Raw genomic sequence first — 27,079 nt, 5'->3', positions numbered from 1 at the left:
GGTGAAAATTTGGTGCTGAAATCTGGTGCAAACGTTTCAGCACCAAATTTGCACCTCTTGGCAGAAAACTGCACTATGTTCTATGGCTGTTCGGTGTGACTTCAGATGTAACAGTGCTGGAATCGTCGTGGTACCTAGTGTGGATTACGTTCGACCTGTGCGTTTTGGGGGTTAATAAATGGTTGAAAGAGGGTTTTTTTTTTTTTTTTTTAATAAAGGATTTTCTGGGTGTTTGTATTTCTTTGCACTTGAAAATTAGTAATGGGGGGTGTCTCATAGACTCCTCCTATTACTAATCAAGTGCAGCTATGATCTGTGATTAACCCCTTATTACCCTGATTACCACAGCATCAGGGCAATTGGGAAGAGCTGGGTAAAGTGCATCTAATAGATGCAGCAATTCCGGGTGGCTACAGGCTGCTATTTTAGGCTGGGGGGGCAGTAAGCTTGAGTCTCCCCAGCTTGAGAATACCAGCCCCCAGTTGTTGAGCTTTATCCTGGCTTGGTATCACCACACACCAGTTTTTTACATTTATTTAAATAATAAAAAAAAAAGCCGTATGCGGTTTCTCTTATTTTGATACACAGCCAAGATAAATGTGTGGCTGGAGGCTGCAGCCTCTAGCCGTATGCTTTATCTGTACTGGTTATCATAATATGGGGGGAACCCTACGCTAATTTATTTTTATACCACGATAGTGACCCGCAGACAGGGTCTGTGATTTGCTGCAGTCAGATGCTGTCACACAGGCTGGTTGCAGTCAGATGCGCCCCCAATCACAGATGCCAGGACTGCTGGTGGGCGGGAGAAGCAGTTAATATGGATGAACAATAATGAGCTGCCCCAGAAGAAGTGGCCTGTAAGCAGTTACAGTTGCGCCGGAGACTCGAAGTATCACAGATGTGGAGTCTGAGTCCATTTTGGTGGAGTCAGTAGGGGTTGGTATAAAATGGACTGACTCAAACTCTTTAAATATATAATAAATTGGCTACAGCCGTTCAATGCAGTTTGTGATGAATATTTTTTCATAAGAATTTTGGAAAGTTATGAAATGTCGTATAAATGTCTGTTCTGTTCCTGATCAAAGGATCTAGGCTTTTAGTTGAGGAATCTGTGCTGCACTTCAGCTGCATGATATAAGCAATGATGATATCATTTTACTACAGTAAATTTATCACAAATGAGTCGTGTACATTGGAAACCAAAAGTTTCCATACACCCATCTGACTTGAAATCAGAATAAGCCTTTCATGTTTTAGGTAAATTAGAATTACTAAAATTATATATATTTGCCAAATGCTGCAATAATGAAAGGGTTTTAAGGCATTTTTATTACTGTCTGCAAACTCAAATGTCTACATACACAAAGAGTACTATGCCATTAAACAGTATGATGATGTTATGTCTTTGGAAGCTTCTGATAGGTTTATTGGCAACATCTGAATTAGAGACACACCTGTGGATGTATTTTAATGCACACCTGAAACACACTGCTTCTTTGTGTAGCATCATGGTAAAGTCAAAAGAAATCAGCCAAGATCTCAGGAAGAGAATTGTGGACTTGCACAGGTCTGGTTCATTTTTGGGTGCAATTTCCAGATACCTGAAGGTGCCTCGTTCATCTACACAAACAATTACAGTATATGCAAGTTCAAACAATATGGGAATGTTCAGCCATCATACTACTCAGGAAGGATATGGGTTCTGTGCACCAGAGATCTGGTAAGATTTTGTCATTATCCACAGTGAAACGAGTACTGCATCAACATGGGCTGAAGGCCACTCTGCTAGGAAGAAGCCATTTCTCCAAAAGAAACATAAAGCCAGATTAATGTCTGCAAATGTATACAATAACAAAGATGTTACATTTTGGAGTCATATCCTGTGGTCTGACGAAACTAAAATTAAATTGTCTGGCCATAATGACCATCGTTACGTGTGGAGGAAAAGTGGGTACGAAAATATTCAGACCCCTTTAAATTTTTTCACTCTTTTATTGCAGCCATTTGATAAATTTAAAAAAGTTCTTTTTTTTTTCTCAATAATGTATAATCTGCACCCCATTTTGACAGAAAAAAAAACAAATGTGGAAATTCTGCAAATTTATTAAACAAGAAAAACTGAACTATCACATGGTTATAAGTATTCAGACCCTTTGCTCAGACACTCATATTTGTCACATGCGAGTGACAACTTGAGATGGTTCTACTCCTTCATTGGAGTTGAGCTGTGTGTAATTAACCTGATAGGCCTTGATTTGGAAAGGCACACACCTGTCTATATAAGACCTCACAGCTCAAAGTGCATGTCAGACCAAATGAGAATTATGAGGTCAAAGGAATTGCCCAAGGAGTGCAGACAAAATTGTGGCAAGGCACAAATCTGGCCACAATTTCCAATTTCTGCAGTACTCCAGGTTCTTAAGAGCACAGTGGCCTCCATAATCCTTAAATGTAAGAAGTTTGGGACAACCAGAACTCTTCCTAGACCTGGCCGTCCAGTCAAACTGAGCAATTGTGTGAGAAGAGCCTTGGTTAGAGAGGTAGAGAAGAACCCCCAAGATCACAGTGGCTGAGCTCTAGAGATGCAGTAGCGAGATGGGAGAAAGTTACACAAAGTCAACTATCACTGAAGTCCTCCACCAGTCGGGCCTTTATGGCAGAGTGGCCTGACGGAAGCCTGACCTCAGTGCAAGACCTAAAAAATCCTGCGTAGCATTTGCAAAAAAACACATGAAGGACTCCAGACTATGAGAAATAAGATTCTCTGGTCTGATGCGACAAAGATAGAACTTTTTGGTGATAATTCTAAGCGGTATGTGTGGAGAAAACAGGCACTGCTCATCACCTGCCCAATACAATCCCAACAGTGAAACATGGTGCTGGCAGCATCATGCTATGGGGGTGTTTTTCAGCTACAGGGACAGGACGACTGGTTGCAATTGAAGGAAATCTGATTGTAGCCAAGTACAGAGATATCCTGGAAGAAAATCACTTCCAGATTGCTCTGGACCTCAGATATGGCCAAAGGTTCACCTTCCAACAAGACAATAACCCTAAGCACACAGCTAAAATAACAAAGGAGTGGCTTCAGAACAACTCTGTGACCATTCTTGACTGGCCCAGCCAGAGCCCTGACCTAAACCCAATTGAGAATCTCTGGAGAGACCTGAAAATGGCTGTCCACCAATGTTCACCATCCAACCTGTCGGAACTGGAGAGTATCTGCAAGGAAGAATGGCAGAGGATCCCCAAATCCAGGTGAGAAAACTTGTTGCATCATTCCCAAGAAGACTTATGGCTGTACTAGCTCAAAGGGTGCTGCTACTCAATACTGAGCAAAGGGTCTGAATACTTATGACCATATCATATTTCAGTTTTTCTTGATTTAATAAATTTGCAAAAATTTCTACACTGTTTCTTTTCTGTCAAGCTGGGATGCAGAGTGTACATTAACCCCTTAAGGACGAAGCCAGTTTTGTACTTAATGCCCAGGCCATTTTTTGCAATTCTGACCAGTGTCCCTTTATGAGGTTATAACTCTGGAACGCATCAACGGATCCCCGTGATTCTGACATTGTTTTTTATGACATATTGTACTTTATGATAGTTATAAATTTGGAACAATATTTTTTGCTTTTATTTGTGAAAAAAATCGGAAATTTGATTAATATTTTGAAAATTTTGCAATTTTCAAACTTTTAATTTTTATGACCTTAACCCAGAGAGTTAGTTATGTCAGACAAAATAGTTAATAAATAACATTTCCCACATGTCTACTTTATATTAGCGCAATTTCTGAAACAAAATGTTTTGGGGTTAGGAAGTTAAAAGGGTTCAAAGTTCATCAGCAATTTCCCATTTTTTTTCAGCAAAATTCACAAAACCATATTTTTAAGGGACCACATCACATTTGAAGTGACTTTGAGAGGCCTAGGTGAAAAAATATCCAAAAGTGATACCATTCTAAAAACTGCACCCCTCAAAGTACTCAAAACCACATCCAAGAAGTTTATTAACCCTTCAGGTGCTTCACAGGAACTAAAGCAAAGTGGAATGAAAAAAAGCAAAAAATAAAATTTTACCTAAAATCTTGCTCTACCCCAAATGTATTCACTTTTAGGGTATGTGCGCACGTTGCTTTTTACCTGCTTTTTTGCTGCTTTTTCTTCTGCGCTGTTTAATGCCAAAATGGTTGTGTTCTTCTATTCAAGCAAAGTCTATGGGAATTTGGGTTTCTTGTTCACACTATGTTGTTCAAAATGCTGCCTTTTTGTGGCCGAACTTTGGTCAAAAACTCAGCTTTGCAGTGCAAAACCCAAATGGCAAAAACAATTGACATGTTGCTTCTTTGAAAAGCTGAGTTTTTGACCAAAGTTCTGCCTCAAAAAGGCAGCATTTTGAACAACATAGTGTGAACAAGAAACCCAAATTCCCATAGACTTTGCTTGAATAGAAGAACACATCCATTTTGGCATTAAACAGCGCAGAAGAAAAAGCAGCAAAAAAGCAGGTAAAAAGCAGGTAAAAAGCAACGTGCGCACATACCCTTAGAAGAAATGACACAACAAAATGGACCCCAAAATTTGTTACCCACTTGCTTATGAACGCGCCAATACCCCACATGTGGTCAGAAACCTTTGTTTGGACAAATGGGAGGGCTCGGAACAGAAGGAGCAATATTTGAATTTTGGAAAGCAAATTTGCCTGAAATAGATTGCGGGCACCATGTTGCATTTACATGTCCGCTAAGGTACCTAAAGAACAGAAACTCCTCAAGTTATGCCATTTTGGAAACTAGACCTCTCAAGGCTACTATCTAGGGGTATAGTGAGCATTTTGAACCCACAGGTACTTCACAGATTTTGATAACGTTACGTTGTCATATTGAAAATTTTCATTTTTTTTCTCAATGTTACTTTAGCATACATTTTTTCACTTTTTCTAGAGGTAATTTCAAAAATTTGACCCCAATGTTTGTTACCCACTTTTTTATGAGCACGGTGATACCTCACATGTGGTCTGAAACCTTTGTTTGGAGAAATGGGAGGGCTTGGAACGGAATGAGCAATATTTGAATTTTGGAAATGAAATTTGGCTGAAAAAGATTGCGGGCACCATGTTGCATTTGGAGGACCCCTAAGGTACATAAACAGCAAAAAAAAAACACAAGTGACCCCATATTGGAAACTAGGCCCCTCAAGGAATTTTATCTAGATGTTTGAGTACCCTGAACCCCCAGGTGCTTCACAGAAGTTTATAACTTTGAGCCATGAAAATAAAAATAAAATTTTACCACAAAATTGTTACTTCAACCAGGTAGCTTTTTTTTTTTTTTTTTTCTCACAAGGGTAACAGGAAAAAAAATCACCATGAAATTTATTGTGCAATTTCTCCTGAGTTTGATATCTTGTATGTGGTGGAAATCAACTGTTTGGGCACACAGCAGGGCTCGGAAGGGAAGGAGTGCCATTTGACTGCAAAATTGGCTGGAATCAATAACGGACGCCATGTTGCATTGGGAGAGCAAGTGACCCCATTCTGGAAAATAGACCCCTCAAGGAATTTATCTAGATGTTTGGTGAGTACCCTGAACCCCCAGGTGCTTCACAGACGTTTATAATGTTGAGCTGTGAAAATAAAAAAAAATACATTTTTACACCAAAATTGTTAATTTAACCAGATAGCTTTTTTTTTTTTTTTTTTTTTTTTTTTTTTTTTTAACAGGAGTAAAAGGAAAAAGATCTGCATAAAATTTATTGTGCAATTTCTCCTGAGTATGCTGATACCTTATGTGTGGTGGAAATCAACTGTTTGGGTGCACGGCAGGGCTCGGAAGGGAAAAAGTGCCATTTGACTGAACAGTTGGCTGGAATAATTAGCGGACACTGTCGCATTTGGAAAGCCCCTAAGGTGCCTAAACAGTGGAGGTCCCCCACACTGACCCCATTCTGGAAAGAAGACACCTCAAGGCTTTTATCTAGGTGTATATTGAGCATTTTGAATTCACGAGTACTTCACAGAATTTGATAAGCTTAGGTTGCCATATTGAAAATTTTCATTTTTTTCACAATGTTGATTTAACATCACATTTCTCACTTTTTCAAGAGGCAACAACAAAGCGTGGACCCCACAGGTTATCCAATTTCTTGTGTGCACAGGGATACCCCACATGTGGCCAAAAACCTCTGTGTGTATAAATGGGAGGGCTTGGAATGGAAGGAGCACCATTTTGAATTTTGGAAAAGTTGAAATAAATTGCGCACACCATGTCACATTAGCAGGGCCTCTTGGGTACCTATACATCAGAAACACCCCACAAGTGACCCCATTTTAGAAACTGGACCCCTCAAGGATTTTATTCAGGAGTATAGTAAGCATTTTGATTCCACAGGTACTTCACCAAAATGTTGCTGTAGCAACAAATTTCTCACTGTTAGGCTATGTGGCCATGATCCAGCGACATGGCGTCTCATACACAGTGTCAACCCTCCTGCAGAGGAGAACGCAGCTGCCCATGCCCACGATTTGGGTTCAGGCTGCTGTGGACTTTAGCTCTATTCTACCTGCAGAGAACACTCTTGTTTCCGCAGCATAAATTGACATGCTGAGGCTCGGGAAGCTGCACCACAGGTCGGTTTATGCTGCGGAGAAAAGAAGCACAGTGGGCAGGAGATTTAAAAAAATCCTTCCACTGTGCTTCTACTGCACAATGCAGCGTTATGGATGCAGGGAAAACACTCTGCGCCCAAAGCGCTGCAAACCCTGATTGTGGGCACACAGCGTAAAATGCTACAATGGATGAATGGATAGATGTCAAACATATATAACGCCCCACCCCCCTGCATATTCTAAGCTGGTGCCCTTTAGTGCCTTTTGATGTGGCACTAAAGGGTGCCTAGCCTTGTATTTAGCCCAAAAAAAAAAATTAAAATAAATGACGTGAGGTCCCCCCTATTTTTTTGATAGTCAGCTAGGGTAAAGCAGACAGCTGTAGCCTGCAAACCACAGCTGACAGCTTTCTCTTGGCTGGTGATCAATTTGGAGGGCTCCCCAAGCTGTTTTTTTTGTTTGTTTTTTAATTTTTTATAAATAAATAATTAAAAAACAAACGTGGGGTCCCCCCAAATTAAATCACCAGCCAAGGTGAAGCTGACAGCTGGGGTCTGGTATTCTCAGAGTGGGAAGAGCCATGGTTATTGGACTCTTCCCAGCCTAAAAATAGCAGGCTGCAGCCGCCCCAGAAGTGGCGCATCCATTAGATGCGCCAATCTTGGAGCTTCGCCCCAACTCATCTCGTTGCCCTGGTGCGGTGGCAAACGGGGTAATATATGGGGTTGATACCAGATATGTAATGTCACCTGGCATCAAGCTCAGCAATTAGTGATGTCACGGCGTTTATCTGATACTAGATATAACTAATGGACAGTAATAAAAAAAAATTGACAACAAAAAAAATTTATTTGAAAAAAACACTCCCCAAAACATTCCCTCTTTCACCAATTTATTGTAAAGAACAAAAAAAAATCTGGTCCCCTGTAATCCATTTTGGAAGTCCTACGACGATTCTGGACCTTCTGGAATATGGGGGCATGTTCAGGGAACGTATCCCCCATTTTCTAGGAGTGCAGACCCTCCATTTGAGGAGAGTGGGTGCAAAGAATCTGCACCCACTCTCCCCGGGTCACAGCTGCAGAGTCCGTGCAACCACACTGAACACAGGAAGCCGGCTGTCAGCTCCTCTGCACATTAGTGATGGGCAGTACGGCTCTTTTTGGTGATCCGGTTCCCATGGCTCCGCTCACCAAAAAGAGCCGGATCTTTCAGGTTATTCTCGGCTCCTTATTAAATATGTGTTCACCCCAGGTGAATACACATTTACGATTATAGTAATGCCGACAAAACCCCGCTCACTTACAAGCGACCAATTAGATTGTTGAGTAGGCAGAGTTTAACCGCGGGTGGGCGTGGTTTCGGCGGCAAAAAGAGCCGTTTAGAGATTTTAGTGGCTCCTGTCAGTCACTGCAGATGGGATATAAATCATTTTTTACCGGCGCTGTGATTTACTATAACGTAATCATCGGTATACGGTGTATACCGGTGATCATCTGAGCGGGGACCGAAAAAACCGACCCGAATCGTGATCTCCAGGTTCTCAGCTACCCCCTGAAACCCCGGAGATTTTTTGATGCTGGGGGGCGCTATTCACTTATTTCTGGGTGCCGTTTTAAAACGGCAGAAAGGAATAAGTACCCTTTTTTGTTGCCGTTTTAATACGTAAGTCGGTTGTAATGGGGTTAATGAGTAAAAAAATGAACTTTTTTTGAATTTACCAAATGGCTGCAATTTAACAGAGTGAAAAATGTAAAGGGGTCTGTCCACTGTATATGTGTCTTTGTAGATAGTGGTTTCAGCTGTAAGAGTAAGTCTGAGTTTGAGTAGGAAGTTTAGCTTACCGACTCCACAGCTCTGTGAAGTATGAAGTGCTTGCGCCAATCTCCATATCCCTTCTACCACCATTTTTTTCTCCCTGAATTTTGGGCCCTGTAGTCTTGTATGGGGATCTGTGTCTGGTCAGATATCCTTTTTTTTTTTTTATTTATTTATTATTCTGGTTAGATCCTCCGGTCAGGGTTATCTGTGACTGCGAGTCCATGCATCACTACTTCAGACATAAATACTGCAAAACTACAATATGAGCGTATTCTGGGGTCCCAGAATTCTGTCTGGCAATTGGTGCTAATTATGCAAACCTCCTCCTTGGTGCTGGATTAATATGTAAATGCTGCTTCACCCATGTATAAACACTTATGTTTTACACTTTAAACCTTGTAACTGATTTTGATGAATTGGCTTCAAAAAGCAAAGAAAAGCGCAATCACGAGTCGTTCAGTCAAGTCTTTGATACGTTGTAATGGTGATTTCTTCACATTATCCCCAGAAAATGTAAAAATGTAGCCGTTTATTCTTTGACATCTGACAGAGTTCATTTGTAGCTTTCATGATTCATTATATTATAAAGGTCTATGGGAAAAAACCCTTTTTAAGAAAAAAAAATCAGACATTGCAATGGAAAGGAGTCTTCATTATCCATAAATGAATTATTTCAACCAGTTTCCCACTTTTTAGATTTCTCCTGCTACAAATATAACTAATTGATCTTCGTTTATATATAATCTTTTGATCTCAATTTATAGTTTTCAAAGTAAAAATTACCATTTATTAAACCCATAATGAAAGGTGTTATGCAGGACTGACTTTTTTTTTTTTTTTTTATGAGACTAAGCACTTATTGTCAATGACTGCCTGCCTGTCCTTCCGTGTGATGGTCTCTAACGGCTGAGTAGGTGGTCACTGGTCGCTCCCGCCAGGTATTCTCTTATTTCCTGTGATATCACATTGTCAGAGTATTTCCTTCTCATCTGCTGTGCTCTGTTCTGTCAGTGGGACGTCACTGCCAATGTTCTGTCAATAGGGTGTAAGGCTATGTGCACATGCTGCGTTTTTTTGATGCTGCGTTTTTGGCCGCTAAAAACGCACAAAAATGCATGCGTTTTTACCATGATTTGGTGTGTTTTTGGCTGTGTTTTGCTGCGTTTTTGATCTCTGCCTTTTTCTGCGTTTTTCCAATGCATTACATGGTGGGGAAACAGAAAAATGCAGGAAAGAATTGACATGTCCATTTTTTTTTTTTAAGCTCAAAAACACTTAAAAAAAAAAAAAAAAAAAAAAAAAAAGTTGTGTGCGGACAGAAAAAATGAAAGCTCATAGACTTTGCTGGGGAAGCAAAGTCATGCAGTTTTGAGGCCAAAAACGCCGCGAAAAACGCACTGTGTGAACTTACCCTAATGGTCATGTTGATTGACAGCTATCTCACCGATGTGTTAGTCTGAGTCGGCTGTCAATAAACATGGCATCGGCAGGGACGTCCCAGTCAAGAGCAGAGTGGAAGAGAAGGAACTGCTCTGTTGATGTGGTGTCACAAGAAGTAGGAGAATCGCTACCAGGAATGGTCAATGACCACTCTAGAGACCCACGGCAGAATAGAAAGGTAGTCGGCAACAATCTGCCAATAAGTACTTAGCCCCGTAGAAAAAAAAAAAAATGTTTTGAGCATGTTAAACTGTTAACCTCATGAAACAGTGGCTTCAGATCTGAATAAAAACTTTTATTATATATAGTGTGTGTGTATGTGTGTGTGTGTGTGTGTATATGTATGTAATATATATATATATATATGTATGTAATATATATAATTATAATAAAATTATTTGTTTATTATTATTATAAAATATGTATATGTGTGTGTATATGTAATATAATATAAAATGACAATGTATAAGCTTGTAAAGCTCCGGTTATAATTTAGAAGCTCAACTGAGTGTTGCCAGAGATTTATCTTGTATTGGGCTCATGCGTCTTCACCTTAATGACATTAACTAATCAAAGTAAGAAGTGTTATGTAGGGGAAAGAAAGCAGCCCCCACAATTTGTTAGAGGAGGTTTATCAGCTGTCCTTGGAGTTAGAGGGATACATACATTAGAGCTGACAGCGCTGAGAGGAGAGTTGATAGAAGTGTTTGTAATGAGACGAAGCTCAGCTCTGCAGTACTGCTCCCCCCATAATGAAGGCTGTGAGGTGTAAGGTATTAGTAGCCACACTGGTCTCTGCTCTATTCCCTGCACTTTGTAGTCACACAGACTGTATGACTTGTCCCGCACTGAGAAGCCTGCTCTAAGCTATCTTGGGCGCATGTTTTTTATTTTTTCTATTGCATGTTGCTGCCTGCTTATGATTGGTCAACTTCATGCAGGAGAAGTACAGAGCCCCCAGAGATTTATCACTGGTAACACCCATTGGGCTTTTCATAAATTATAAACTGAACTTTACAAGATATTATCTCCGCAATGGAGAGCAGCAATAAAAAAGAAAAACTGCTTTTTACTCAGCTTTGCGCATCTACTCCATGATGTGGCCAGTTTAATATTCTTAAACTAGTGAAAGGTCCTCTTTAATGGGAATTTGCCAGCAGGTTTTTGTGATTTTATTTGAGAGCAACATAATATAGGGGTAGAGACTTTTATTCTAGGGATGTTTCACTTATGCGATTGTTGTAGTTTCAATGCAATTAGTGTTTTATCAGCAGAAGATTATCACTACCTTACTATGTCGCACATCACTCAGGCTAATATGTCCACTACTACAGCTATAACCCATAAAACAGGGATTCTATCAAAACTATACCAAGCAGTCCTGTAAGTGGTATATCTCAGGAATCAGAGTCTCTGCCCCTACATTATGCTATTCTCAAATTACATAACTAAACCCTACTGAGGGCCATGAGTAGAGATGAGCAAATTCGTGGAAGTTCAGCTCTGCATGTGCAGCCAAAACCGTACATCCACGGGTTCGGACTTGGCCTGAACCACAATGAAAGTCACTAATTGGCAATGTGGGTCTACGCCCTCATGCAGCCAGCCATAAGCAGATTACTTCCAAGGCAGGGTTTTCTGTGTTGTTTTTTTTTTTAAATAGTCGTTCTCTCATCTCTAGACACGAGTATATTTATTTATTTTTTTTTTTCTAGCTTTCGAAGAGCCATAACGTTTTATATCAACAAAATGAAAGCTTTTTTTTTTTTTTTTTTTGAATGACACCATTTTATTTACCATGTAATGTGCTAAAAAGGTTCCAAAGAATTATTCTGTGGCATAAAAGGAAACAAATTAAATTTTGAAGTTATTGCTGAGCTCCTTTCCATCTTTGCAGGGCTATGGATGGACTTATTGATACAAGAGTTAGAATTCTTCTGTGGGTTGTGGATCCTTTTTATGTTTATTATTATTATTATTATTATTATTATTATTATTATTAACGTACAAATACTGTATACCAATCTTCTATGAATTTTATGTATTTACATAAATATTGTATCTTAAAATTAGGAATTGATGCTGTTCAAAGGAAATTTAATACTGTACTTCTAGTTTTGAAAGCATTTTTACTTTGTATTTACAGCTTTTTTTCTTCCCCATATCATTCTAAAACTTTTACCTAGTATTATATGCGATCATCTTGAGCAATTTTATGCCCTTGGCTTTTTGTCTCCATGTATTTCAGTGTTTGACTACAGCTACAGAGACTACATTTTGTCCTGGTATGGAGATCTCAGCAAAGACGACGGCCAGCTCTACCATCTGCTCTCTGAAGACTTCTGGGAGCTGTCCAGACAGTTGCGCTGTCGTCTTGCTCACATTGACATTGTGAAGGTGGTCTGCAATGACGTGGTGAAGAATCTGCTCACACACTTCTGTGACCTCAAGGCTGCAAACACTAGGTAACAAACTGGAGTAAGCATCTGTAATCCTTTGCTGTGAAGTGATTATCAGCCTCTGCACCAAATAATGCGGAGGCACTCGCTCTGGTTTAACTCTTCCAAGCCTGGATAATAATGACATTAGGAATTGAGCTAAATCTGGGAATTGTCAACCTCGTTTCTGATTGCGGTCCGCAGTTCATTAACTGGGGCGAATCTGTGCGCTGCAATGTATAAAGCGAAGTATGCAATTTTAATTTATTTAATTTTATTTTTTTAACGTCTTTGTGTAGCATTGAGCAAAAAAGATTTGTCCTACCAAAGTACAGAATCTAGTCCGGTGCTCCGTGGCAGCTGGATCGGGGCTGTCTTCACTTCTGCGGCAGGCTTTCTCTGGTGTTTACCAAGCCCGCTGACATTCTTAGGCCCTGTGCACACTAGAAAATGAAGTTTTCGCAAGAAATATATTGAGTCTGAAAGATTAGCACACTTGCGTTAAAAAAGCGCACCAATAACGCGCCAAAAACGCATGCGTTTTTACCACGATTTGCCGCGTTTTTGGTGCGTTTTTCCACAGGTTGGTCCCTGCGTTTTTGTTGTTTTTTTTACCATTATCTATGGCAAAAAACACAGGTACCTGCAGAAAAGAAGTGACGTGCACATTCTTTTTCCCAAGAAAGAATGTTCTTGAGAAAAAACGCAGTGTGCACACAGCTATTTCTTTTTCCTTAGGTTTTGCTGGGGAATGTCTGCAGAAAGGTTACAACTATTTTCTCAAGAAATTTATGCAGCAAAAACGCTGGTAAAAACGCAGTGTGTGCACAGGGCCTTAGGCTATGTTCACACACTGCATCTTTTACTGCGTTTTTAATGCATTTTTGAGGTCACAAAGATGCACATAAATGCATGCATTTTCTTCTCCCAGCAAAGTCTAAGGCTATGTGCGCACGTTGCGTACAGTCACTGCAGAAATTTCTGCAGCGATCTGAAGAGCACATGTGCGCTTTAAATCGCTGCAGAAATGTCCGTAGTGAGCGCCGATTCCATGCGCTCTGCCTGCAGCTCCTGCCATAGACAGAGCAGGAGCTGCCGGCAAAGCGCACGGAAGAAGTGACATGTCACTTCTTTTTACGCAGCGCTTCGGCAGTAGCCGAAGCGCTGCGCTTTAAAACGCCACGTGCGCACGGCCCCTGCACAATCTCCATAGACTGTGCAGGGGACGCAGGACGCATGCAGTTACGCTGCGCTACAAAGCGCTTACGCAACGTGCGCACATAGCCTAAGATTTCTATTTTGCTGTCCACACTGGGCATGTTTTTTGGCTGCATCTTTTAAGATGCAGCATGTCAATTTTTTTTTTTTTGCCAGCATTTTTGAGCCCTTCCAGTCAATAGATTTGACTTAAAAAAAAAAAAAAACTCTTTGGGCAAAATGCAGTAGAAACGTGGCAAAAACGCATGTGTTCTTGATGTGTTTTTTTGCACCAGGTGCGCTTTTTGGAGCCAAAAACGCTGCTTTTTTGTGGTTAAGAAAAATGCAGTGTGTGAACATAGCCTTATGTGTGTTACACCATGATGTTGTGGACGATAGTAAATAGTGACACTTGCGATACCGGCCACTGAAGTGCAGTCTGCTCTGGCGTCAAGACCAGAACTAGATGAATCTTTTATTACTCAACTCTAGTGTAGTATCATAAAATCATATTAGTGGATAACAAATGTCTAGAAGGGCTTGACCCATCTGACAGCTCACATCTCTGGAGTCTTCTCTGAGCCGTGTCTACTGCATCTATTCTCTGCATACAGTCCGTATTATGCATTTCTATATTTTTGCATTAATGGTCATACAGTCTTAATTGTTCGAAAATAATTCTGTTTCATAGTTTTGAGGGTTGAAGGTAGACTTAACGGGAACCTGTAAGGTCCAATATACATCCAGAACCACGAGCAGTTCTGGGTGCATATTTCTTATCCCTTTTTTACTGTCCCAGTCTTTATTAGCATAGATAAAGATATCTTTAGAAAAAGTATATCTAAAGATCCTTTGAGGTGCAAATCGGTGCAAGGACTAGTCGCAAGGGCGTTATTTAGTCAACTAGTCTGCCCTCTTAGCATGTTAGCACGCCCCTGTGGGCGTGCTAAAATGCTAGTCAATGCCCAGTGTCATCGGCATTGACGCACATACCTGTGTCCATTGTCACTGCCTCATACGCTTGATCAGAAGACCTGGCACTTCCGGTCATGCGCACTATGAAGCCGGGTGTACACATCGCAGCTTCGTAAAGGTCTAGTGCACATGACCGGAAGTGCCGGGACTTCTGATCATGCTTCTGAGGCGGTGACAATGGACTCAGGTACGCGCACGTCCATACAAATGACGCTGGGCATTGACTAACTTGTTAGCACACCCACAGGGGTATGCTAAGAGGGCGGGCTAGTTGGGGGAAATAATGCTGTTGTGCACTGCTCTCTAGCATCTCATTAAGGATCTTTAGAAATACTTTTTCTTAAGATCTCTTTATCTATGCTACTATATGCTGGAAAACTTAGGCAGGGATTAGCAATATGTACCAAAAACTGCTCGTGGCTCTGGGTGCATATTACACCTGAAAGGTTCCCTTTAAGTCCATAGCGTTTAACCCATAACATAACCTAATATGTTGATCCAGAAGAAGGCAAAAAAATACCATGGGGCAGACAGTAAGCTCCACATTAGGAGAAAAAAAAATCCTTCGACGCCACATACGGCAATCAGATCAATTCCCTGGATCAGCGCCCAATCACAGAAGGTTGTTGTGAACCTTCTTCATGTCCCGAAATTGTGACCATTCTCTCCATTGCTGGTGAAGAGCTTGTTTCTTGGCTTCCCTTTGTTCAGTGGATGTTCTTCACTGCCCGTAGCAGTCCTATGACTTGACAGCCTGTATTTGCCTCTGACCACAGGGCTCTCCAGCTCTCTTACCTTCGCATAGTATTTGAAGTCTCTGACGTGTTTAGTCTTATTAGAGCCCATTAGGTGAATACTAGTAATAGTGCTCTTTAATTATTTATTTGTGCCATTTAAACTCCGGTATAGTGAGCGTATCATATATAGTTCTATACTATATCATTACATTTTCTATAGCCAAGTCGTCATCCGCTTCTTCCTTTCATTCTGAAGGTCATTATTGATTGTGTTTCTCACAAACTATTTTAGACTAGACAGATTGCTACTTTCACTCCATTATTGATTCCTGTTTCTCGTTAACTGGAACTGTTCTATATGACGGTAAGGCTGGAGGGAAGAGCATTTCTTAGGTATCTTTGTGTAACCGTTAAGAATCTTACCGTAATTTACACTGATCTTTGGGTTGAAAAGACCAACTTTGTCCTACTTTTTCAGTAAACAGGATCTTGTGACCCAACACCAACACAAAAAGGGAAATCTATCCGAAAACGCATGCTATGAAATGGTGCAGTGTCCAGTATGTTTGATTGCATTAGAAAATTATGCAAATATGAAAAGGCAGCTATAAAGCAATTAATACCCTTCTGTAAATGAGAACACCAGCATGATCACAATTGAAAGCTGTGTCTCTTCATAGATGATGCCGTTCATTGCAACATCAAAGCTCTTTCACGTTTCCAAAATTTAAGTCTGTATGACATGATGCCTCGACATGAGCTCGGCCACCTCCACCATTCAATGCCAACTTCTGATACCCTAACATAGCATCACTGTACAAAATACAATCTGTCCATGAATTTGAAGATGATTTAATATTCGCCTAATGAAACAAGTAACAAATTTACATTTTTCTCAGTTTCATTTTTTTTTTTTTAAATACTCATTGCCTTGATTACCGGCCGCCTCTGCAGTGTATTAGAGAAGGCCAGTTTCTTAGGCAATGAATACACACTTGCAAGCTTTTGGCTATACAGATCGTTGGATGCAGCCAGCTTTAAATAAATAAAAAAAAAAAAGATGACCATTTTTAAATCTTTTTTTAAGCAATAGGATTAGAAGAAAACATATATTTGCAGGGGAGAAGTGTGTATGGAGCAGGCTAACGACTGAGCACACTCTATGTAGCTGACATACTATATTAATAAGAAAAAGTATAAAAGTTCTACTAAAAAAAACCCAACAACAAAAAACGTTGAATCGCAAACCACATTTTATTTTTTATTTTAAACTGTATATTTGACGTTCAGATAAAGCAAACGACTACAGACTGTAGCCCCCAGCCGTATGCTTATCTTGGCTGTGTATCAAGATAAGGACACCATGCAACTTCTTTTTTTTTTTTTTTTTTTTTTTTTAATTATTTAAATAAATACTTAAAATAAAATAAAAAAAAAGCATGTGGTTCCCCCCCCAATTGTGATACCCAGCCATTATAAAGCAGACAGCTGGGTGCTGGTAATCTCAGGATGGGGAGACCTATAGTTATTGGGCTTCCCACCCAGTCTAAAAATAGCAACCTCCGAGAATTGTTGCATCCATTAGATGCAACAATCCCGGAACTTTACCCGACTCATCCTGATTGCTCTGGTTTGTTGGCAGACCCGCCTCCCATTACTAATCTGTAAGTGAAGAGAGATAACCATAAACACGAAAAATATCTTTGATTTGAAATAAAACAAAAAAAAACCACCCTCTTTTATCCCTTTATTAACTTTCAGGTGAGGTCAGAGTTCACAATCCTGCTTCTCCTGGCAGGTCTTTTTTACCAGGAGATGCAGATTTGGTGTTGAATTGTGTTTTGTGCTTGTCTTTTTACTTACGAGGTTACTGTAGTAATGGGGCGGTCTCTTAGAACGGTCCCAGAAACAGTGTATCAGCCGCGCAGAAATTCGTTAAGTATAATTGTTCTGTTTTAATCCCTGTTTTGCTTCCTATTGCAGCCCCCTGGCCCTTACTACCACCATTTTATTGCATTTAAGATCAGGTCCCAATAGGTTTTTATATGGGGTTCAGGTCAAGGCTGAACCAGACCTTTTTTTTTTTTTTTTTTTTTTTTTTGTCCGACTGAACATGAACATCTTCAAGTTTGCCCATCTGTAGTTATTACATACAGGAAATGTATAGAGTAAAAATGTAACACTAACCACTCCTTTTATAAGGAACCAATTACCAGGATTTTCGTATATAAGCTAAAGCCAGTGCTATACTGGCACTATCAGGCTGATTCTATACATACCTGTAGTGGTCAGCTCGGAGGTTTAGGCTTTCAAATCCAAGAAAGTGAAGTTTAAAAAAACGGCAGCTGCTTGAGTGACAGTTGCACTGGAGCAGATAATATATTCATAGTTATCCCCTCCCCTGTTAGAATTAGCATAAGTATTATACAAACGATTCACTTTGTCTCTTGCAGGACCTGTGTGAGGTCATACCCAGGTGACCGGATATTCAGCTTTGATGGCTGAGGCCCCACCTTTTCTTGTCACATGGGTATGACCTCACACAGGTCCTGCAACAGACAAAGTGAATTGTTTGTATAATACTTATGCTAATTCTAACAGGGGGAGGGGATAACTATGAATATATTATCTGCTCCATTGCAAATGCCACTCAACAAGCAGCTCATTTTATAAACTTCACTTTCTTGGATTTCAAAACCTAAACATCGGAGCTGACCACTACAGGTATGTATAGAATCAGCCTGATAGTGCCAGTACAGCACTGGCTTTAGCTTATATACGAAAATCCTGGTGATTGGTTCCCTTTAACAACGTAAGTATAGAAGCGTACTTTCCATCCCTATATCATCTTCAGAACTTTTTGGCTCTTGTATTGCACAACTGTTGCCTCTCTGATGTCTTTTTGTAACAGTTGCACATAAAATGAGAACGTTAGTCGGCGGTGTGAAGTATTCTTAATGTGGTAATTCGTGTGTGTGTTTCATTTAACTTCAGTGTCTTTGCTTTCTTTTTTGTTTTTGTTGATTTTTCTTTCAGACAGGATGAACAGCCAAGACCTTTTTCTCTTCATCCCTGCTTAAAAAACACCGAGGAGGAGCTCCAGTTCCTGCAGACCTGTGCCCAGGTGCTAGTTCTTTGTTTGATGCCTACCCGGGACGCCCAGTCTCGCAGTTTGCGCATTGTTCTTTCTGAAATACTTGCCACCAAAGGTGTGTACAATTATCACATCCCTGCCGTTGTTTTATTAGTCTTGTATCTGTAACTTCCATAATAGCCTATATTTGAAAGATTGCGTGAAATTGCATTTCTATTCGTTAGAAATGAAATGTCACAGTTTGATATTCATTTGTGTTTTTTTTTTATGATTACTTTATTAAATATGGTTTCTTGATTTGTGTGCCTTGACATACCAAACAAAGCAAGCCATTCTATTGAAATAGAACTTGTTTGAACATTTTTCTTTATTTGTGATGCTTATTACAGTGGAATCATGCGTTTTCTATATTATTTCAGTTGTCCATAAGGGAAAATTTTTGCTTGGCAACAATTGTTTTTATTTTTCTGTTAAATTATAGAGGAAGAAAATGTGGTTGAGACGGCACTGCTATCATACAGATGAAGCCATGCGTTACTAGAAACATGGTTTACTCAGATTACGTGTTTCGATGTCTTCTTCATCAGGACTAGACACACATGGTATAAAGCCGTTGCAGCAATTTAAAGGGAACCTGTCACCAGATTTGACGACTATAACCGGCCACCACCAGTGAGCTCTTTTATACACAGTATTCTGGAATGCTGCATACGAGTACAGGCCACTGTGTGGAACGTAAAAAACACTTTTATTATACTCACCTAAGGGGTGGTCCGATCTGATGGGTGTTGCTGCTCTACGGTCCGGCCTCCTCTCTGCGGCGAACTCCATCCTCCTTTTTCTGAGCCCCATCTGGACGACACATCCACACTGGCCTATCAATGAGGTCCTACACAGGCGCACTTTGATCTGCTCTACCGAGGGCAGATCCAAGTATTGTAGTGCCAATGTGCGGGTGGTCTTTAACCTTTCCTCATGTCTGTGCATTACAGTAATTTGATCTGCCCTGAGCAGGGCAGAGAGAAGTGCGGCTGCGCAGGACCACAATGTCTGCCTGTGTGGATGATGTAGACTCATCATCCACACTAGGCTGGGTAGGAGGACGGAGATCTCAGCAGAGAGGAGGCGCCAGACCGGAGAGCAGTGACGCCCATCTGTGTGAGTATTATAAAAGGGACCACCCTTTGTGTGAGTATTATAAAAGTGTTTATTACGTTATACAGCGCAGCCAGGGCTCTTATATACAGTATTGTGGAATTCTTTATATAAGGGCTTACCGGTGGTGGCCATAGCACATACTGTAGTCTCCAAATCTGGTGGCTTCTTCCCTTTTAAATAGCAGTTCCGTTTATAAAAGACCCGACTTAAAAACCACCTGTCTGTTTAGATCACGAGATCTTCGAGTACAATAAAGTTCATTAAAAATATCAGCAAAAAATATAGAACATGAAAGATGTAAAAAGTAAAATAATTGCAAAGGAGTTTTTTTTTTTTTTTTTTTTTTTATTTGAAATGTGAACGCACATTTCTAGCAACCACAATAAAATCAATATATGTTCACTGAAAGGTTCACTTTCTCTTCTGGCTTTCTCCACCTCTTCACTTTCATAGAATTCTTCTCCCCTACACTCTTGTGAGTTTCTATGCTTATAATAATGAATACATTCAGTTAACTCTTGCTACATTCACCATCTGTAGATTTATTTTTTCGATCACATATACTGTATATGTCAAATCTGTAAAAAATCCTTTTGCAATTATTTTCCTTTTTTCTCTTTCTACTCATATATTTTTATGTTATTTTTAATGAAATTAATTGTACTCTAACATCTCGTGATCTGCACAGACACGAGGTCTTCATGGCAGGACTTTAAAAAGGATCCACTCTTTATACAGCGGCAACCGCTTTATACCATGTGTGTCTAGTAGTGATGAGCAAATACTAAAATATTTTATGCTGATAGGCTACCCTTAGAGGGAGCCTATCAGCATAAAATGACTGGTAAAACCAAGCAGTCACTTACATGACCTTTTTATAGTGACTCAATGGTGTGCAGGGGGCGGCAGACCTAAAGGGGTATGTCATTTTAACCTTTTTATTGAAAAGCTACCCTGTTATTTGGATGCATTTTGATAATATAAATGGTGGTTAGAGAGTCTGCGAGCACACAATGACTGTTCAAACCAAGCACAGGTGATAAGGGTCATTGAGCACCTCTGTTTGGTTGAACAGTCATTATGTGCTAGAAGACTCCTTTTTTGCTGGAAATAGCATTACTTCTGTGGTGTGTGTGTGCGCGCGTGTGTGTGTATGGGTATATATATATGTGTGTGTGTGTGTATGGGTATATATATATGTGTGTGTGTATGTATGTATGTATGTATATATGTGTGTGTGTATATATATATATATATATATATATATGTATGTATGTATATATGTGTGTGTGTGTGTGTGTATATATATATATATATATATATATATATATATATATATATATATATATATATATATATATATATATATATATATATATATATATATATATATATATAATTTTATTAATATTTCAACATTCTTGAAGTATTATTGTTTTTAATAACTCTTTTCAATACAGGTTGTGTATCAGAGACATGATTTAACTAAGAATTATTGTGCGATTTTGAATTAGAAAAATTACATTGAAAATATGAGATTAGTTTTTGTTTGGAAGTTACAGAGGGGAAACTGAAAGAACGTGGAGATTAATAAGACTTCCTTTTAGCAGAAAATGCAAGGACTATACCTGGTTCAAGTGCAACTTTTTTTTTGTCTCATGTGTTTGATTTGTGAAGTGTCTCCGTCAGTAATCTGCCATTTACTTTTGTAACACTTCTCGATGACTGCGATAACCTGATAAAAACACTGCACATGTTTGTCACTTAGTGCACTGTAATTAAAGGGAACCTGTCAGGTCCAATATGTACCCAGAACCACGAGCAGTTCTGGGTGCATATTGCTGATCTTTGCCTAATTGTCCCTGTATACACTAACCTAGATAAAAAGATCTTTAGAAAAGTATTTCTAAAGATCTTTTACCGTATGCTAATGAGCAAGGGGACTAGTTCCCTGGGCGTTAGTTCTCTTGGCTAGTTGGCCCCATTAGCATGTTAGTACAACATGCGCACTGACCCGATATCCAGCGTCTGGTGCAATGGCGGCGGAGAGGTGAGTAAGATCATCCTCTGATGCAGTGTATTCATTATTATCACAGGGACGTACTACTATGCTAATGGGGCCAAATAGCCAGGGGAACGAACGCCCAGGGGACTAGTCCCCTCGCTCATTAGCATACGGTATAAGATCTTTAGAAATTCTTTTTTCTAAAGATCTCTTTATCTATGCTAGTGTATACAGGGCAGGGATTAGCAATATGCACCCAGAACCACAAGCAGTTCTTTTAATGGACTACACTTCTATATATCTAAATAGAAATAAATGATATGCGGTTTCAGGGATATTCTGCAGCCATTTTCTCCAATGCCGTTCGTTCATCCACAAGCTGATGGAAGCTTTCAGCTCTGAAATTTCTTCACTAACTATTTTACACAATTTTACACAATTTTGTATCCCTTCCATGCTTCCATTTCATTATCCAAATATTGACTATCAAATTCCTCATCCTTTTGAAGAGGTTTCATCTGGGGACCAATAAATACGGTGTTTCCACTTTGATTTCTCAGTAGTGATCCTTGGAAATGGCGATGCAAATAGGTAAATCCATCACCGTTCCTATGGATCGAGAACCTTTACAAACCGTTTCATGAATAGGAGTTTAACATGTAGGTGTGGAAGGATGACTTAAATCGGAGTGACAAGTGGTTCATACACTACATTAATCTGGCCTAGTGTAAATGGTGGTCAATGAGGCCAATCCTCCTTATGATTTATTTTGTCACAACAGATTCCATTCTCCGAGATATCAGAATTTTATGTAGTTGACTAACACAGCAATAACTTTGAAATCCGCACCTGTGTAGAAGTCTAAGCAGGCTTTCCTTGACACTGTAGGTTCCTTTAGTTTGGGTTACAATTCCCAGTGGAATTGAAGGCTACACGCTGTGATTGTCAAAATCATCGCCTTAAAACTGTGATGTCAAAGAATCTCTAATACAGGGCAGTCATAGTGATTTTACGCGATGCCCGATAATATCATTGACATTATGACAGGAAGAGAGATCACATTCTTTCAGTCGACAACAATGCTTTCTGCAGGTCTAGTCTGAAGAAGTTCACGTTTTCTGGAGATTCCATTGTTTCAAACTTCCAAAACACAAACTCCGCGTATGCCCTTAAAGAAACCGCCCATGAACTAAGCCTGTTTTTATGTACAGGTATTGTAGTCTGTTTACTCACATACTGCGGTGTTCTACAGTATCCAGTTTTTCTTCTGAGTAGCGTGATAGCAAGTCACGCCACTCCGGATCGCTCTATGCATGAGAGTCTCTTTTACAGTGTAAGTCTGTAGAGCCTTGTTGACATGCTCCATAGTCTTGCATAGTAAAAGCCACTTCTAGATCACGCAGATCGTACTGACTCAGAGAGTCTGCAGAGGGGTGACAACACTGAGAAGAGGAGCGGAACGGTGCTGGATCCTGGAGAAGGTTGCGGTAGGTGAGTATAAGATTACACAGACACTACATTACATACATATGTACATAGATCTTTGGGGACAAAAGTTAATAAGAGGGCTTCTTTAAAGAGAATCTGTCAGCCGGTTTTTGCTATGTATTGTGGTGTAGGGGCGGAGAATCTTATACTGTCATACTGACAATGCGGGAAGTTGCCGAACAGTGATGTGGGTGATTGTCACAGGGCTACGCATTCTGAGCACTGCCAGCTCTACAGCAAAGAACACAGGGATAAAACCTGCACCAAGCAGCCCATTATACATCCCTTGAATGCCGGTCTCTGCCCCTACATCATTCTGCTCTCAGTTTACATGGCAAAAACCTGCTGACTGATTCCAATTTAAGGTCCGTGCCTACTTCTGTGTCCACCCAGAGACACACAATAATCTGATTCGATAAATGGAGTTAGGAAGTTGTAGTAGAAGTATAAAATACACTTTGCGCCAGATTCATTCTTGTTTTTTATGTTGTCACCTAAGGGAATGATTACACTTGCGCATAGCTTCTGATGCGAGAGCATCGGAATCGATATGCTAATGACCCTCTGCTTCGAACGTCAGCCAAGGGTCTTGCAACTGTAGCTGTGAAGAAGAGGGAGGGAGAACTTTCTCCCCATCTCCTCTTCTGTCTGTCTCTACGTACATCGCACTGCAGTCAGATGAAATGCGAGTGCAGTGCGATGTTTCACACGCTCCCATAGACTTGTATGGGGGTGCGTGTGAGCCGAGAATCGTTGCCAAACGCAGCATGCTGCGATTCATTTCTAAGGCCTATAAAGCATGAGAAAGCAATTGCAGAGAGACACTGCCCCATAGTTTTCCATTAGAGAGAGAGCAATCCAATGTTTTATTGTGCGAATCTAAAGTGGAACCATACCCTAAGGGGCACTTTGCACACTACGACATCGCAGCTGCGATGTCGGTGGGGCCAAATCGAAAGTGCTGCACATCCGGCGTCGCAGTCAATATCATAGTGTGTAAATCCTTTTTGATACGATTAAGGAGCGCAAAAATGTCCAAATCGTATCATCGGTGTAGCGTCGGTCATTTCCATAATTTGGCAATGACCGATGTTACGATGTTGTTCCTCGTTCCAGCGGCATCACACATCGATGTGTGTGAAGCCGTAGGAGCGAGGAACATCTCCTTACCTGCGTCCCGGCCGGCTATGCAGAAAGAAGGAGGTGGGCGGGATGTTTAAGTCCCGCTCATCTCCGCCCCTCTGCTTCTATTGGCCACCTGCCGTGTGACGTCACTATGACGCCACACGACCCGCCCCCTTAATAAGGAAGCGGGTCGCCGGCCAGAGCGACGTCGCAGGGCAGGTGAGTGCATGTGAAATTGGCGTAGCGATAATGTTCGCTACGCCAGCTATCACCATGATATTGCAGCTGCGACGGGGGCGGGGACTATCGCGCTCAGCATCGCAAGCGTCTGCTTGCGATGTCGTAGTGTGCAAAGTGCCCCTAAGACTCGCAGTAGCGTCTGGGGAATGGATGTGGCTGAAAGTCCTGGCCGATAGTAAAGAGGCTAGGGATGCGGCACATGACACCGGAAAGAAGTAGACCAGATGGCAGGCAGGGGGGCGGCCAGAAAGGTGAGGTTTATTTTCTTTTAGCAATACTTGCCTAACCTCTCACCTTGCTCCCGCCCTTGGGCACAGCATCATCCCTATGGGCCTCAGAAGTCACTGGGCATCATAAGAGCGCAGTACATGTCTTGACATCACAGCCTTACAATATGTACTGTCCTCTAAAGTCTGGATGTGGTTGAAAGTCTTGGCCCATAATGCAGAGCTTGGAGATGCGTGTGTATGGCAGAAAGAAGAGGAACGGAAGGCGATAAGAGGTAATTCGTTAATTATTTTTGAGCAGTCGACGTTCTTATCTGTGAGTAATATGCACGTTGCATTTTTTTTTCTAAGTATATAAAATAACCTGTAGTTTTTTTCCCAAAATACTGCAACTTTCCAATATTTTTTATTTTCTGGGTGTTTTTTCTCTGTAACTTTTAAACAAGAACTATTCTTGCATTTTCATGTACAGCACTACAAAATGATGTGAAATCACATTTCTGTTTGACTATTTATAAAAATGTGTACGTTTTATTACATGATATTGCTGTGTTGTGTTGGGGTCCTTTTCTGATGTGGCACTGCAGCACACTGACTCTGCCAAGTTCACGGCTCGGATATCCTTCATCTTTGCATGCCCTGATTCTGTTTCTTCAGTGCTGAAGCCCTTGGTGGAGCTGCTGAGTGATCCGGATTACATTAATCAGATGCTGCTCAGCCAGCTGGAGTACAGGGAGCAGGTGAACGAGCGCCACAAGAAGGCCTATACGTACGCCCCGTCTTATGAGGAGTTCATCAAGCTGATCACAAGCAGCTCCGACATTGAATTCCTTAAACAGCTAAGGTACATTATTATCCCTAAGAAAATAAAAGTAGAACCAGAAAACTAGGTTTTGTTTTTGATTTAATTCAGTTTTAAGTAAAATTGTGATTATAAACCTAACATGGTCCAAGCTCCACAGTGATAATACACATTGCAAAATTGCTCGATCATAGTGCAATCTCACGGCATTTGGATTTTTTTCCCCCAATTTTCCAGTATATTATAGGGTATGGTATATGAATGGTACAATTCGGCCTATGAAGATAAAGTCCTCATAGGTCTATATTGACTGGCAGATCCCCCCCCCCCCAAATCAAGGTCAAAAAGGAAAAATAGCCAGGGGGTGAAGGGATTAAAACTAAATGATTAAAACTTGGGTTGAACTAGATGGACTTAGGCGGGCTTTGCACGTTGCGACATCGCAAGCCGATGCGGCGATGTCGCACGCGATAGTCCCCGCCCCCATCGCAGGTACAATATCTTGTGATAGCTGGCGTAGCGAAAATTATCGCTACGCCAGCTTCACATGCACTCACCTGCCCTGCAACCGTCGCTCTGGCCGGCGACCCGTCTCTTTCCTAAGGGGGCGGGTCGTGCGGCGTCATAGCGACGTCACACGGCAGGCAGCCAATAGCGGCGGAGATGAGCAGGATGTAAACATCCCGCCCACCTCCTTCCTTCCGTAGAGCCGCCGGCGGCAGGTAAGGTGAAGTTCCTCGCTCCTGCGGCGTAACACACAGCGATGTGTGCTGCCGCAGGAACGAGGAACAGCATCGTACCTGTCGCTGCAGCATAATTATGGAAAAGTCGGAGAATGCACCGATGATACGATAACGACGCTTTTGCGCTCGTTTATCGTATCATCCAGCATTTATACACTATGATGTCGAAAGTGACGCCGGATGTGCGTCACTTTCGATTTGACCCCACCGACATCGCACGTGTGATGTCGCAACGTGCAAAGCCGCCCTTAGTCTCCCTTCAACCTTAAAAAACTATGATACTGTGATAAATGGGACCTTTAAAATAAATACATTTTTGCAAATTTCCTTGAAAAAAATGGAAAATTGCTGTCAAATTTTTAAACCTTCCAACATCCTCACAAAATTTAAAAAAAATCTTAGAAATGTTGTTCATGTAATGCAGACATTAGGTAAATGTTACTTATTAGCTTTTTTGTATGAAAATATGGATTATGGATGTAAACATTCAAAGTTTGCTATAAACCTTCAAAATTCCCTTTTTTTTTTTTCTTTTAATTTTTGTCAAACGTCTGAATTTTTTTATAAATAAATTCAAACCATATTTACCATTAGCACAAAGTATAATGCATCATAAAAAAGTCTAAAAATCACTGGGACTTGTAGAGGCACTCCAGAGTTATTACCACATAACGTGACTCGTCCAATTAAAAAAAAAAAAAAAAAAAAATAGACTTGGTTACTAATGGGTTAAAAGACCCTTAGAAAAATATTGCCATATTGCCGCTTTCTTCCAAACAGTGACCATGTAAAGTGGGTAGTGTTTTTGGCTTTAATGGTGCTTAGCTGCAATGCCACAAACATCCAATGCAGATGTGTGCCACAGTTATAAAAGATCGCAGGCAGGATTTTCTAAAGCCCTTTAATCAAAACTTGTAAATGCCTTAAACATTACTTAAAGGCATTCTCCCTGAATAGAAAAAAAAACAATATAAAAG

The 27,079-nt window shown here is 40.5% G+C and overlaps 1 protein-coding gene across 1 annotated transcript in view; it reads left to right on the top strand.

The window, feature by feature from the left end:
• The window catches only part of SNX25 (sorting nexin 25), a 300,594-nt gene that overhangs the window by 120,481 nt on the left and 153,034 nt on the right, over positions 1-27,079 (top strand). Inside the window, exons 3-5 of the mRNA XM_075347132.1 lie at positions 12,122-12,338; positions 18,257-18,429; positions 25,215-25,401. Of these exons, the coding sequence (XP_075203247.1) occupies positions 12,122-12,338; positions 18,257-18,429; positions 25,215-25,401 (577 nt within the window). The remainder of the gene's footprint in view (positions 1-12,121; positions 12,339-18,256; positions 18,430-25,214; positions 25,402-27,079) is intronic.

The sequence above is a fragment of the Anomaloglossus baeobatrachus genome, chromosome 1, assembly GCF_048569485.1.
Source record: "Anomaloglossus baeobatrachus isolate aAnoBae1 chromosome 1, aAnoBae1.hap1, whole genome shotgun sequence".
Classification (NCBI taxonomy): Eukaryota; Metazoa; Chordata; class Amphibia; order Anura; family Aromobatidae; genus Anomaloglossus; species Anomaloglossus baeobatrachus.
The sequence above is the reverse complement of the archived record's forward strand: the minus strand, read 5'-3'. Positions and strand labels throughout refer to the sequence as shown.